General features: G+C 34.3%; 2 protein-coding genes across 2 annotated transcripts; both read left to right on the top strand.

The window, feature by feature from the left end:
• Positions 1–2,561: 2,561 nt before the first annotated feature.
• On the top strand, positions 2,562–6,528 carry LOC131648825 (zinc finger CCCH domain-containing protein 14-like). The gene is made up of 3 exons (XM_058918553.1): positions 2,562–2,752; positions 2,990–3,050; positions 5,593–6,528. Exons 1-3 carry the CDS (start codon positions 2,683–2,685, stop codon positions 6,353–6,355), a joined length of 894 nt encoding a protein of 297 aa, XP_058774536.1. The 5' UTR covers positions 2,562–2,682; the 3' UTR covers positions 6,356–6,528.
• Positions 6,529–11,543: 5,015 nt separating this feature from the next.
• Positions 11,544–13,396, top strand: LOC131645773 (ribonuclease MC-like). Its single transcript, XM_058915984.1, has 2 exons — positions 11,544–11,825; positions 12,692–13,396. The coding sequence occupies exons 1-2, from the start codon at positions 11,547–11,549 to the stop codon at positions 13,370–13,372; spliced, it is 960 nt and encodes a 319-aa protein (XP_058771967.1). The 5' UTR covers positions 11,544–11,546; the 3' UTR covers positions 13,373–13,396.
• Positions 13,397–15,275: the final 1,879 nt, after the last annotated feature.

The following is a 15,275-nucleotide window of genomic DNA, read 5'->3' as shown; positions in this document are numbered from 1 at the left end:
GAAATACTGCTTGGTTATTTGTGGTAAAGTGAGGCATCTGGGTAGAGAAACCAGTGTTATGTGCACTTCGACCCACTGAACTAACATTTGGTGAAAATGTCGCATTGTTAGTTGGGGCATATATATGTCCTGCCCCTCGTACGCCTGTTCCATATGGGTATGGCATTCCGTATGGATTATTTGGTCTCCATTCGAAAGTGGAGTTCGTGCCTTGACCAAATAAATTGTTTGCAGCATTTGTCGAGGCAAACAATACGTCCTCTGCGCTTGTGGATGAGGGTGCGGTTGTCGACACTGAAACTGGAACAGTCCCTGATGGTGCTGTATTATTTTCAGGCATAGTCTGGGAATTATCTGCAGGTCTCGGTCCATTTGGACCCGTTGCATCTCGTGCTTCTTGAGTAGAAGTCGAATTTGCCGCTCCTGATCCTGAACCTTGTGGGGGATCTTGATTACCCCCTGCACTGGCCGTAACGACCATTTTCCTGTTGTACCTTCGTTTGGGAATCGGTTGTGCACTGTTCTTTAATTTACCGTTCCTAAGGTTCATACAAGATCTTGATATTGTCTAGACAAAAATAAAGCAATTGATTAAAACAATCTGCTTGACACTGTCCCACTGGGCGTGCCAATTTGTTTACGGTGATTTCCGGTAAACAACCGCTAGTCTTCCAAACTATAATAAATATGATTTGGTTACTTGCAGGATCGACTAGATTGATCCTAGGACACATAGTCAAGAAGATTGTTATCAATGTTTGTTCGAACCATATTCATTATTTGTCTTCTTCAATAAGCGCTGTTCGATTAACAGAACAAATAGTCTTGACAATCACTTTGTTACATATATATGTGACTTCATCGAAGTGACATGACATAAAAAATTAAAAGGACAATCGAAACGTAAAGAATCTTAAACTGCAGAAATATAAAAGACTTTGAAAGTAAATAGCAAAAAAGTAATTCGAAAGTAAATGACGTTAAAGTAAAGATGCAGAAACGTAAATGGCAAGAAGTAAACGAAATGCAGTAATTCTGAAAGATTAAAACAAAAGGATAATACACATGTATTAAAATGGTGGTGTCATACGTACATTTTCTCAGCGAACTCTTTCTCTAACGCTTGATACTTGAGTAAATATGTGAGTGATTTGTACAAAATGAACACACAGAATCCTAACACTAAGACTCCTATTTATACTAGTTTCGACCTTAACGGTCCTACACTAATCTGCTGCCACGTTTCTCATCAGAACTTCCAGCGAAGCCATCTGTTGTTGAACGGTTACGAAACCGTCTTCGAATTTCAAATCTTCCCGCCTGAGTCCATCTTCGACGCGTGGCAGTGTATTAAACAAACACTACTAAAAACACGCTAAGTAGTAATACTTGAATACATATTCTATGAATTTTGTCTAAGTCCCGAAGACATATGCTTTCATTGATCTTTCAGCGTTCACTTATCTTCATCGAACTTAGAAGTCTTTATTTTCCGAAGCATGACCATCAGTAGCCATTCTTTTACTTTTTAAGGGATGGCCATCAGTAACCATCTTTTCTTCGATTCTCAACTCCTTCGAAGGATAAACAACACAAAACGAAATCTTCAGCTAACAGGACCACAATCAAGGGGGATAACAATCCAATACGCTAAAAAAATCTTTTCATTTCTACATAGTGACAGACCTTGGGGGAAACTATTATAGGCTAACCACAAGTCCAAATGCAGTAAAGCCCAATCATGATGAGGTATATTTTAAGAACGCGTGTGCCAATACATTGAGGACTTTGGGTGCTCATAACCATGAGACCTGCACTCGATCCTTGCCCTTAGAGGATTGTACACCGTCAGATGTAACCGAACACCCCCTGCATAAGGTATCAGATCACATGATGACGACTATAACCGTCCAAATTATATAAAGTCCCGCACGCGTTATTTCAAGTATTCTCTTATTCACGCACTCTTACTACTTTCCCACTCATTCATTAACTTAAACGTTGGAATGTCAACCTTACATGTCTACCTCCACTCCGTCATACGAAAACTCATTTCATCCCTCAAAAATTAAATCCGTTAAATTCCCATATATTTCTAATTCTAATTCTCGTACGGAACAATATTGATAACAACATTAACAAAAGTCACTCGTCATATTTATTCAGAAATTTATCTTTTTAAACATAAGACTTCGATCCAACTTTCTTATAAAGTCTTCAAGAAGTTATTTCTAAATGTTTTTCTATAATGCATTTTGAAACCTAAATACTTCTCATTTACAAATAAATATATTTCTATATGAATATATTTGGATATGCTGCATTAAATAATACTAATGTTTATTTAATGAAAAAATAGGTTTGTTAGTTTTGTCTTTTCACTTGTATTTGAGGACTTTAAAACTTTTTCTATTAAATTTAACAACAAAAAATGATAGTACTAGTAAATATTCAACGAGGGTGAAAAGTGAAACTTCTCTAACAAATTACTACAGTAGTGCTTTTAACCCAAAAAATGAAGACTGGTAAATAACGAATCGAAACAGGATAGGGCACAAACGAGTATCACACACGCGTGTAACCTCCAACGTATATAAACCAAATCTCTAAACTCCTTTCTACTTCTCTCTTCGTTCTCGTGCGTTCCGAAACCCTAGACTTCAAATCCACCGAGGTTTATCAATGGATCGCAAAAGAGGAAGATCCGAAGCTTCCTTCAATGGCAATGGCGCCGGAAAACGAGGAAGATCCGGTACGTCTTTTCATCTCCTTCTCCTTCTTATTCGTGCTAGGCTTTACCACTACGAGTCGAATAATAATTACCGTTAATTCTAGGTTTTGTTGTGTATTAGAAGTTAATATAGTGTTAATTTTCGAATCCTGTTGACAAAACACTGAATATTTTGTTAAATCGTAATCATAATGAGCTAGTAATTTAAGGTGAAACGTAAAATTTAACTGAGGGAACTTAATTAATGTTCTGTAACAGAAATGGAGTCCTTTCAATCTGGTTTAGGAAGCAAATCGAAGCCATGCACAAAGTTTTTCAGGTTCAAATCTTTAATTTATGTAAAAAAAATCTAATGCAATTTTTATATATATGTACAAATTTCATAAAATTTATACACAATCTTCTGTAACAAGAATCCATGTGATTTTACTAATCAATTGGGTAATTAAAGCTTTCGTACAGGTTTACTGGTAATCATGATAACAAGATTATGAACTGAAATTGTTGATTCTCAGGATCAGCTCTGTTAAATGCTCGATGAGCTATATATATAAACAAAAGCAGTTCTACGGAGATACAAAATTTGATCGACATATATTGGCTGTGTAAAATTTTCTCCATTTTTTTAGTAAAAGAGAGATGATGCAGATCAATTAGATGTCTAGAGTAGTACATGGCTTAAGGCATGTTCTATCAAAAGAGGAAAATATAATTGATTGTGGGAATCATTCATAGCATTAATTTACTTCATTCTGGATTATATTTGGAAATCCTGACACTATATGGTATTCCAAATATATACATGATCTGAGAGGATAATTTGGATGTCTTGACTGTATCGGTTTTCTCTTATGTATTGTTGATACTTGATAGGCATGTTTGTGTTATTAGTATTTTTGCCACCTTGATTATCTTTTTTCGAGGACTGTTATTTGCTGCCATAGTTCGCCCGCCTGTCATCTTTTTAATCTATGTCATCTATTCCAACTAGAAAATTTGTGAAACTTTGAAATGATTCGAAATATTCCGGTTAGTCTTTTGAAATTGTATTAAAAAATGGTGAAGACAGCCGTGCTTAATATAATCTCTCATGTATTAAAACAATTGCTCCCTTCTGCCATGTATTATTTTCTTTTGAAAATATTTCCAACTATTGTGCTAAATTATAGTCTGTTAACTTTGTTCTTTTCTAGTATAACTAGGTAGATGCACCTTTAAATATTCCATTAACTCTGAAGTCATTGAACTCCTCGCCTACTTATTATGAATTCTATCTAATAAATTTTTTCCTCACCTAGATCATTGTATATTGTATTGCTTAGCCCTAAATATCCCTCATTTGCCATGGAATCTTTTGTAGTTTCAGTTTGCAACCAAACTTTTTACAATTATGGCAATTTGTTTAATTTAAAGTTACGACTACGTGTCTTACTTTTCTTCCTTAATAGCACTATACTATGCAAGTTTGATCATTTGATAAATTTTTTATTGAAAGTAGTCATCCAATTTTTTTTTTTTTTTTTTTTGTTGTTGTTACATTTGAATCCTTTTATTAATTCCCTTACTTTAAATCTCCAAATCCTCCACCAAATAATTGTGAGCATATGATATATTTGGGATAGGAAATGATTTAAACGGTCTATTGTCTGGTAATCTTTAAGTTGAGTTTTGGGTTTTGAAGATGGTGAAACTTTGGAATTTTCAGATTTTGGGGTTTGATTGATAGGTTTTAAGTGGAATTATGTATAAGAGTGTATTTGATATTGGTTTATGTTTATTTCATTGAGGTTTTGTGTACTAAATGATGATTTGAGGGTTTTAGGTTGCGAAAAATGATGATTTAAACTTAAATAAACCCTTAGGACTTCTCTAACAACCAAACTCATCCTATTTTGATGCTGAATCTTATCTTGATAATTTATTAGTAATATCTTTAATCTTTCTTGCTAGGAAGTTGCCATTGGTGGACGAGGGCCTAATATATGTTACTATTTTCACAATCATTTACTATGCATATTCTATTTCTACTTTTCTGTTAAAGGACCTCTTTCTGTATTGTTCTTTATCAATTTGATCTCCATGAATTCTGTTTTTTTTTTGAAAGTGTAGCACTTTATTTTTTAGTTTTTGATCACTCTGCGTTTATGCTTGTGTGACATTATGACTAAACCTTTTGCCTTTGTTTCTGGGCATAAGGTTTGACTAAATCTCTCTGTTTTGCTCCCCTTCCTTGCCCGTGTCCCGATTTGTGTTTGAGACAATGTTTCCTGCTGTTTATTTTGGGGCTAAATAATTTGTTTGGTTTGAATTAGTACTAAGAATAGGCTAGGCCATGTTAATTTATTTGTAAAATAACAAGGAAATGGGTAGGTCAGGTCATCCTTCAATTGTTAAGAACCCAACAATCCATTCCTTTATACAGAATATTATTATTAGTATGTGTTTGGAAACTCATCACCAAGCACCACTGAACGTACGTTTCCCTGATGCTACAAAACAAAGCCTTGTTTTTTCCATGTTTTTTCGGAAATGTGACACACATTTATGGTTTGAAACATAGAGCCAAACAGTTTCTAAGTTTAGATAGCTAATTTGCATCTATTCACATTTTCATATTCCTCTTCAATTTCTGTCATTTCTGTTTCTTTTGGTGATAATCTCTTAACGATATATTAATGTGTCCTGTGTTTGATAATTGTTTTAGTTACAACCGCTGCATGTATCTGCTCACCTGGTTCCATCAAATTGTTACAATGATTTGTGAATTGAGGAGGCCATTCAAATATTTACTAAATTTGTACCTGATGAGATGGTTTACATGTATGTTAGTCTGATATTATATGATTTCATCTATTATGCAGCACCTCTGGATGTCCTTTTGGTGAGGGTTGCCATTTCTTGCATTACGTTCCTGGAGGCTTTAAAGCTGTCTCTCAGATGATCAATGTTGGTAGCAGTCCTGCTATTCCACCCGTTGGTAGAAATCCAAATGTTCCGCCATCCTTCCCGGACGGGTCTTCTCCACCGGTTGTTAAGACCCGATTGTGCACCAAGTTCAATAGTGCTGAAGGCTGCAAGTTTGGTGATAAATGTCACTTTGCCCATGGTGAGTGGGAGCTTGGCAGGCCTGCGGTCCCTGCCTACGAAGATACTCGTGCCATGGGACAAATGCAAAGCAGCAGGGCTGGTGGGAGATTCGAGCCTCCACCTCCAGCTCATGTAGCTGCTGCCGGCTTTGGAGCCTCGGCCACTGCAAAAATTAGTATCAATGCTTCCCTTGCTGGAGCTGTCATTGGAAAAAATGGTGTAAATTCCAAGCAAATCTGTCGCATAACAGGAGCTAAACTTTCTATTAGGGATCATGAAGATCCTAACCTTAGAAATATTGAACTCGAGGGGAATTTTGATCAGATCAAACAAGCTAGTGCCATGGTTCATGACCTTATTCTAAATGTGAGTTCAGTCTCCGGACCTCCGAGAAAAAACGCCACTTCAAATGCTTCTGCTCCTGCAAACAACTTCAAGACCAAGCTGTGTGAAAACTTCACCAAAGGATCCTGCACTTTTGGGGAAAAGTGTCATTTTGCACATGGGACAGATGAATTACGCAAGTCTGTAATGTGATACAGATTTTAGTTATATTATTCTTAGTGAGGATTGAACTGTGCAGAATTTTCTAATTTACCACATGTTAACAAATGGGGGATTGTGGAGTCTTACCTCAGCTTCTAAAATTCAATTACATTTCATTGTCACCATTTTTTAAAATATTTATTGTATCAAAATTATTTAGCTAAGATTTGGGTTGTATGTTTGTTTGTTGCAAGGGAAATATATAGTTTGGTATATTTCTCGATTAAAAATTTATTTTAATGTTGCTTGTATTGATAGTGCAGCAGCCAAGGTATACTCTTTCAGGCTCAGTTTAGTAGCATTAATTAATTAAGCATTCATTAAATTAGCATCATAATGAGTTCTTCCCGCCAAAACCTATAGTAAATAATAAACTAATTTCATTAAAAATTAAATAATATTAATTAATTAAGTAAATAATTAATTAATATTTCATTGACGCTATTTAAGACTAACACAATGGATTATATCATAAATATTGCAGATTTATCATGCTCTATCGAATAAATCATGCATGTTTCAAATCTATCGCTACCATCGGGAATAAATTGACGAAAACATAACTTGTGCTGCACATGACCTTATGTACAAAGTTATGTCGCGGATTTTGCATGTGCAACGGGAGTTTAACGTTTAGATATCTGAACATTTTGAACCTTCTAGTTAAAAATTACATATCCTAAAGCTTTAAATAGTGTACCCGTGGGTTGATGATGAGTAGGTTTATTGGAAAATCACAATCAGGTGATTGGGAAAGAAAACCACGGTAAGGTCATTAGCGTCGATAAGGGTATCGGAAAAAAAAATAAGGAAACAAGGTTGATAACGTTTGTGGGGTCACCGGGAGACGACAAGAATAATATGACAAACAGTAAGATCACTATCAACAATAAACTTATCAGAACACATCAATCGGGTGATTAGGAAAAAGGTATAGCAAGGTTGATAGCAATGGTAAGGTCACCGAAAAGCGATAATCGGTTGAAAAAGAAAGGTAGAAAGGTGGTTGAAGTCGGTAAGGTTACTGGGAAGAAGACGTGTTATTGGACTTTGAATAATTTTTCAGACGGGAATTGGGTTTTGAAATAATTTTCTAGACGGGATCTGGGTTTGGAAATAACTGGGCTTTAAAATGATTTTCCAGATGGGAACTGAGTTTTAAATAATTTTCCAGACATGAACTGGGCTTTAAATTAACTCGCCAGACTAGAACTGGGCTTTGATATAAAAATCAGACGAGAACTGACTACCAAACGAGAATTGATTTGATGTACAGTCAGACAGAAACTTACTACCAAACAAAAATTGGATTTTGACGTAACATTCAGACGAGAACTGCCTAACAAATGAGTATTGGATAATGATGTAGCAGTCAGACGGGAACTAAATACCAGATAGGAATTGTATTTTGATATAACAGCCAGACGGGAACTGACTACCAGATGAGAACTGAATTTTGATATAACTGCCAGACGGAAACTGACTACCAGACGAGAACTGGAAAACAAACTACTAATGCTTGGAAACTAACATAGAAGGCTATGGCATTGGTTTGAAATTTGATTGCTGAAGACTGGAAATTGATGGTGATAATTCTTATGTCGATTGATGAATGCCAATTGATTTTTTATATGCGTAGAATGAATGAAATGAATTTTGAAGTTTACATCCCTTTTGGACCATTGGGTCTTCAAATTGACCGACTCCCTAATACACTATGTTTGCTGAATTGTCTTCGTATTTTGATGTATGAAATGTAATGATTTAACCTATGCTTGACTTGGGTATGGATATTGACGTGCCAATGAGGCTTGGGCTTTGGGGTAGACGCCAAGTGAGGTTGAACTTTTGAGATGCAAGATGAATGAGATGATATGTATGGTTTGGCACCAGAGCACAATAACATAATGAATGCATGATAATGATCGATGACTTGGATGTTTGAATGATGCCCCAATGATGGGGCGTGGATAATGAAGGCGTAGAAATATTGCTTATGTAATAAGGTTGCTTAATACACGATGGTAAGGTGTTATGCTAGCATGATTTTCCAATACTTGTTTTAAACTCGAAGATCACAAATGTAGGAAAAAGATTTAGAGGAGATTGTAAAAATATGAGGACAGCTTTCCCCTTCGCGGTATGTTTTGCCTCAATTTGTTGGGTCTTTGCAGAAATTTGTCTTGATATGAACTTGGACGTAGTTTTATCGTAGTATGCACTTGAGATGGCTAGCCTCACTAACTTGAATTCATAGCATGATGCCCCTTGATTAAAAGATTCTTGGAATGATTTCAATTTGATGATCTATTTTGAATCAACTCCTTTTGATCGAGCCTCGTAGTGATTTCCCCAACATTAGATTTTGAAAGACATGCCCGCAATCTCCAGGAAGCGTCCTTAAAGGGAACTTAAATTTTACCATGTCGTGACATAAACTTGATATGCACTGCCTCAACATTTGATAGTTGAAAGGTTTGCCCTCAATCTTCAGGATATGGAAGGCTAACCATGGTGTGATATCATGAATTGCCCCAATATTTGGATTTTTGAAAGATATGCCCTTGATCGTTATTGCTTTGAGATGTGATCCAAGTTGATTGAATCTTAGAATGAATGCCCCTAGTCAATCAGATCTTTTGATTATGTGCCCCTATGATCTTTAAAAAATTTCCATAATTAGGAGAACCTCCTAGATGTGGTTTCCCTATCTTAGTTTTTTGGCCTGACTTGACCTTTTTAAAAGTCCGAAGCCTATTTAAAAGTCTGTATCTCATTAAAGTTTTAAATTAATCCATATTACTTAAGAAGCCTTATAGGTCGGCCTATACATACATATATAAGCCGGTCTATTTAGACATTGTTCTAATATACTTCTTCCCTCTCCATATAAATGTCGTTTAAGGTTGTTACACACAAATTAAGAAAAGTAATGATTCAGTCAATAAAGATAACATTCTTACAAAATTACTCTTAACTACTATTGGTTGTTATATATTTTCATGACTTGAAAAAAGTGTAGATAAGGGATAAAGTTGATAAAAGTTAGTTAATGTTGCATTGGAAAAGTAAAGAAACTATTATTTTGAGACAAATTTTTATGGCTAAAAAGACACTTATTTTAGGACATAGGGAATAATATATATATATATATATATATATATATATATATATATATATATATATATATATATATATATATATATATATATATATATATATGCGAGCCTATTTAGTGTTTTTTCTAATATATATGCATACATGTGCCATCCTATTTAATATATTTCTAATATATATAAAAATATAGGTCGGCCTATAAAGTTTTATAGGCATTTTTAATAGTCTAAGTCTAACCTATTTAATAAAATAGGCTTTTAAAAAAGTTTGAGTCTAACCTTATTTGTTAAATAAGTCTGACTTGACATTAAGTAGGCTAGACTATCCGCTTCATGTCTGACCTATTTCTACTCCTACTTAGTAATCAACTATCTAGCAATTAATAGAAGATACCACCATACTCCCTTTAATGCCCTTTTTTATTTTTAAATTTACAAAGCACAAAGGTCAAAATGGTCTATTCATAATCAACCTATTTTTCCAACCTTCCCATCATTTCTCATGTTGCCACATGTAATAAACCAATGGACAATCCAATAATTCTCACAACATATATTTTCTTTTCACTAAAACCATCTTACACCACCCTCCCATTTCAACACACTTCCACTTCACTTCTAAATAGCTTTTGTGCATGTTTGGATTAGCTTTTGGAATGGTCAAAAGCAATTCTAGAAGTGTAGAATTGCTTTTGGGTGATTTTGATATGTTTGGTTAGACAAAAGTAGAATTGATTCTGCCTCTAGAATTGATTCTACTTGAAGCTACAATTTGTAGCTTCTACCTCCAGAATTGATTCTGGGTAATTTTTATACTGAAATTTATTGTTCAACTCACTTCATTAAAACCATTATGGTTTGAATTTCACAATAAATTTTTTTTTGCAAACATTAAAATTTCCCCTTTTTTCTTTATCTTACAAATTAAGAATTTATTTTTATATAAAATTATTCAATACAATTGAATTTAAATTATTGTTATTATTCATTTTACAATTAAATAATTTATTATAAATTTATATTTATATTTAAATAGATTTTAAACTATATAAAATCTTTTCTATTTATTTACTATTATTAAAAATATTAAATAAAATATTTTTAAAATTTAGACGAAATTTTTATATTAAAATATCAAAATTTATCTTTTCTCACGAACCATTGTCAGTTAAATTTCTCTTTTTCTTACACCTATTTTATTTTAATTAACATTTATCTTTATTTGAGCCACAAAATTTATATTTTTAAATGTCTAATTATTTTCTTTTTCTCACGGGTCACTATCAACAAAATATATATTTTATTTTAATAAACATTTACCTTTATTTAAAACACAAAATTTTCATTTTTCTCACGGGGCATTATCAGCAAAATATTTTTTTTAATTAACAATTGCCTTTATTTGAGACACGAAATTTTTATTTTCAATTTGCAGCAATATATTTTATTTTAATAAATATTTACCTTTATTTAAAACATAAAATTCTTATTTTAAAATGTCAAAATATTTATTTTTTTTCACGGGACATTATCAGCAAAATATCTTTTTTTTTATTTAACAATTTCCTTTATTTGAGACACGAAATTTTTATTTCAATTTGCAGCTAAATATATATAAACAGAACTCTCAATTTACAATATAATTTTACACTACTAAATAATTTTTACCCGTGCGGACGCACGGGTATATTACTAGTGAGGATCATGAGAGAGGACTAGAAATTAAATTATATGAATTTTGAAAACAAAAAAAAAATCAAAATTAAATGATGGTAATTATGACTATTTTATTCAACTATAATATATAAGTGTCTAACTATTTAGGAAAAACATCTTCAATTATTTTGTTGTTATTTATTTTCAATTGGATTAATTAAATTTAAAATTAGTTTTTAATTAATTAAATTTAAAATTAGTTTTTAATTAATTAAATATTTTATCAAATTACAAAAATCGGCGCGCAAACACGCGAAACAAACATACCCATTACTTTTCGAATCACCATCCAATTTCATTCATTCCCTTTAACTTCAAACCCCTTTTACTCTCAGCAGCATGCGATTCTGATGCGATTCTCATCCAGTACGATGAGTTCCCCCTTGACCACTTTTCTTCTCCTTCTTCTTCTAGTGTTGTTTCCAGGGTGTGTTGCTTTCGACAGACTAGTTCTTGCGAGCATTTGGGGCCCAACCTACTGCAAGCACCATGGTGATTGTGACAGAAATGCTGTGGTGGTGGAGACCAACTTCACCATCCATGGCCTATGGCCCAATACTGACCAAGATCCTCAACCCACCCTTTGCCCAGCATCCAATCAAGATGATACACATTTATTCGAAGGAAGGGTATAGTTACTCTCTTAATGGATTGTTTTGATTATGGTTGATTAAGTAATTTCGGATTGATTATTTTTTTATTATTGATTACTTTTGATTATGGTTGACTAAATAATGTGTTGATTAATTATTGTTATTGATTATAGTTCATTAATTAGTTTTGATTAGGGTTGACTGAATAGTTTATTGATTATTTTTGACTAAGATGATATCATATTGATTATTGAGTGAGATAACTCAGATTGATTACTTTTTATTATACTTTAATTGAAAAACTACCATGAATTAATTACCATATTTGGAGGTACAAAGTTTTTCCGAGGCCGGATTAAACAATTTCTACTGACTGTTATCCAGCTACTTATAGTATATTTAGCATATAGGGAATCAGAACTAAAAAGGCCCTAGTCGTATTCTAAGTATGGTAGAAAATACATTGATTTAAGCTAGTTGATAGAAGGGATGTTTTAGTTAATTTGAAATGATTTTGTGCAATCGAAATAAAGTTATTAACCTATGGCTCTTTGATATGATTACAAACTGATTTATGTGTAATTGTTTAAATTGCATTATCATAGATATCTTGGTCTTAGAAGATAGGTTAACAATGTAATACAGGCTATGAACTGTCATCATTATGGACATTGCATAAATATAATATGTGAATTCTACTGTACATGAAACTAATGAAACAGATTTGCTACAAGTGACTGTAGCATAAGCAAATTTGCTAAGTGAAGTTTACATGGATGTGGCATGCGAAAAAGCAACTGTACCTTGCAGAAAATTGATGTTAACTGAGATGATCTATGTGATTATTTTTGTTTAGTGTTGACTGAGACGATCTCTATTTGATTAAATTTATGTTTGTTTAGATTCCGGATGCTACATTGTTGAGTGAGATGAGTCGGTGCTGGCCGGCGTATAAGATGGAAAACTATCGACTTTGGAGTCACGAATGGAACAAACATGGCAAATGTACACATTTCCACAAAATTGCCTACTTATACTGGACTGTTCACACGTTTGGAGCAATTGATCACTTCAAAGCTCTAGAACTATCTCACATTTCTCCGGTCTACGATGATGAAGCACGCGAACCTCATACCCGAGAAGAATTTATATCAGCCTTAGCTCTCCACAAACCCGACATAGGAAGAGTGAAACCCCAGTTAATGTGTTCTTGGAGCAATGAAATCATGGAAACCAGGTTTTGTTTTGAACCCGATGGGCACCGGATCATTGACTGCCCAGATTTTGGAACATGCGTAGAACCTTTTTACTTTGTGAAGTATAAAGGGCAATCTCCACCACCACCGCCTTCAGCTCCTATTGTGGTTCGGAATCCAATTACTATTGCCAGGAGCATTTGGAATCCGATTGCTGATGCCGGGAATGCGTGGCATCGTCCCGGTATTGGTCTGTTTGTTCGCCAAATAATCCTCATCCTACTTATAGCTTTTCTCTCCTTGGTTGTGAAATTGGCCAACACAATGGTAGAGCGTCACAGAGTTACAATGGTAGAGCGTCGCAGAGTTAAGGGGAAGGTTCCATGAATTGTGCTTGTAGCAGTTATTGTAACTAAGGATCTTATTGATTGATCTTCACTAACTTCTTGTCAAGCGTTACCTTAGGATCTGGTATATAATAAAATGCTAATACAGATATGTTTGTTGGGAAATATAAACTCGTGCAATTAGCTACTTGATTGAAAATGGTGATATGATAGTTTGAAGTGTCTGAGAAAATATTGAGTTAATTTTGTCGTTGCTTTGTAACCATTGCAATATCGGTTATGTTTTTCAATAACTTTACATACAATTGTATTTTCCAAAATGCCTGCTTTAAAAGCCTTCTGTGTCTGTTTTTTCATCTGCTATTGTGTCATCAATATTGTATTATTCATGTGACCACTTGTATTAATCTCTTAGCATTTTTCTCATCTGTGGAACTCAAGACACCAGAATGGATAGATGTCAAGAGCAGTGGACCAAGTAGAGGTAAGCAAACCGCAGCTGCGAACCCTGTTTTTTGGATTGACACACCAATCCACCCAAAAAAATAGAATCTCTAGAATTGTATGAACATAAAAACCATTCCCAAGCTAAAACTTTCATCATCCCTAGCGCATTAAAATTACGCAATAAGACATTATTGAAAATAATCTCATTTCTACAATTCCAAACCCCCCAACAAAAAGCCAACCCAAAAAGCCAACTACTAGAGATCTTATAATTGATTCTACAAAAAGACTCTAAAGAACAAAGGCGATTAAAAATATTACCCGAAAAACTAGCATTATCAATCCGAAGTCAATCGCAAAACAAATGCCACCATTGAAGAGACACCGAACACGTAGCAAAGATATGCTCTACATTCTCCTCCTCTAATCCACAAAGCGGACATAACAAAAGCAACGGATCCATCAAAATCTTCCGTTTTGCCAAATTATCCTTCGTCGGAATTCTATTTAACAAAAGTCTCCAACCAAAAATTAGAATCTTACTTGGAATCTTAGTTTTCCAAAGACCATTCAATGCCTTCAAAAGATTATCATCAAATGTCGATCCCCGACCATTCCCTTCCGAAACCATAAGATAGACATTCTTTACCGAAAAGCCCGTTGAATTTTTCCACCACACAAAGGAATCATCCACACCAACTTTTGGTTCAATTCCAACTAAAAACGGTAAAAGAGACTCCACACTCTCACCATCTATTTCCCCTTCAAAGGACTCAATGAAATTAATCCGCCAAACCCAAGAACCGGAGATCCAAAAGCCATTATCGCTCACCTTAGAACACAACGGATCGGCAACACTAAAGAGAGAAGGAAGGCGCTCACAAAAAGGAATACCCCCCAACCACCTATCCAACCAAAAATCAATACAGTCACCATTACCAAGCTTACTAATAATGGAAGAAGAAAACCAATTTTCTAACGGACCCACACCTCCCGAACCAATGTTGCAAATATCCTTCCACCAAAGCGAAACCTTATTTTTTTTGTGAATGACCGAGTTTGAGAGCATAGTCCTTGTTATGTCACCATACCTGCAAGAAAGAAGGTTAGTCCATAAAAAGTTTTTTTCACTCATAATCCTCCATCTCCATTTACTTAGCAACGCCACATTGAACAACCCACAATGCTTCGTGCCTAAACCTCCCTCTTTCTTAGAACGACACACCGTATTCCACCCAATCCAACTCACCTTCTTCTCCCCTTCCACCCCACCCCAAAGAAAATTCCTTTGGATCTTGATAATTTCCTTAATGACCATTTTAGGAGCTTTGTAAAAAGAGAAGAGATAAATAGGAATGCTAGACAAAACCGAATTTAAGAGAGTAACCCTACCACCAATTGAAAGATACCTATATCTCCAAGACTCCAACCTTCTACTCAACTTGGAAACAACCGGTCTCCACATCTCCTTCCTTCTATGATTAACACCTATCGGG

Source organism: Vicia villosa, linkage group LG2 (assembly GCF_029867415.1).
Source record: "Vicia villosa cultivar HV-30 ecotype Madison, WI linkage group LG2, Vvil1.0, whole genome shotgun sequence".
Taxonomy (NCBI): Eukaryota; Viridiplantae; Streptophyta; class Magnoliopsida; order Fabales; family Fabaceae; genus Vicia; species Vicia villosa.
This window is presented reverse-complemented; position numbering and strand designations above follow the sequence as displayed.

What these genes read in the sequence shown, in the direction of transcription:
- LOC131645773 (XM_058915984.1), top strand. Translation starts at nt 11,547, where the DNA reads ATGCGATTCTCATCCAGTACGATGAGTTCCCCCTTGACCACTTTTCTT. An exon ending in CACATTTATTCGAAGGAAGG is followed by an intron (nt 11,826 to 12,691) that starts GTATAGTTACTC and finishes ATGTTTGTTTAG; the next exon opens with ATTCCGGATGCTACATTGTT.
- LOC131648825 (XM_058918553.1), top strand. Translation starts at nt 2,683, where the DNA reads ATGGATCGCAAAAGAGGAAGATCCGAAGCTTCCTTCAATGGCAATGGC. An exon ending in CGGAAAACGAGGAAGATCCG is followed by an intron (nt 2,753 to 2,989) that starts GTACGTCTTTTC and finishes GTTCTGTAACAG; the next exon opens with AAATGGAGTCCTTTCAATCT. An exon ending in CCATGCACAAAGTTTTTCAG is followed by an intron (nt 3,051 to 5,592) that starts GTTCAAATCTTT and finishes TCTATTATGCAG; the next exon opens with CACCTCTGGATGTCCTTTTG.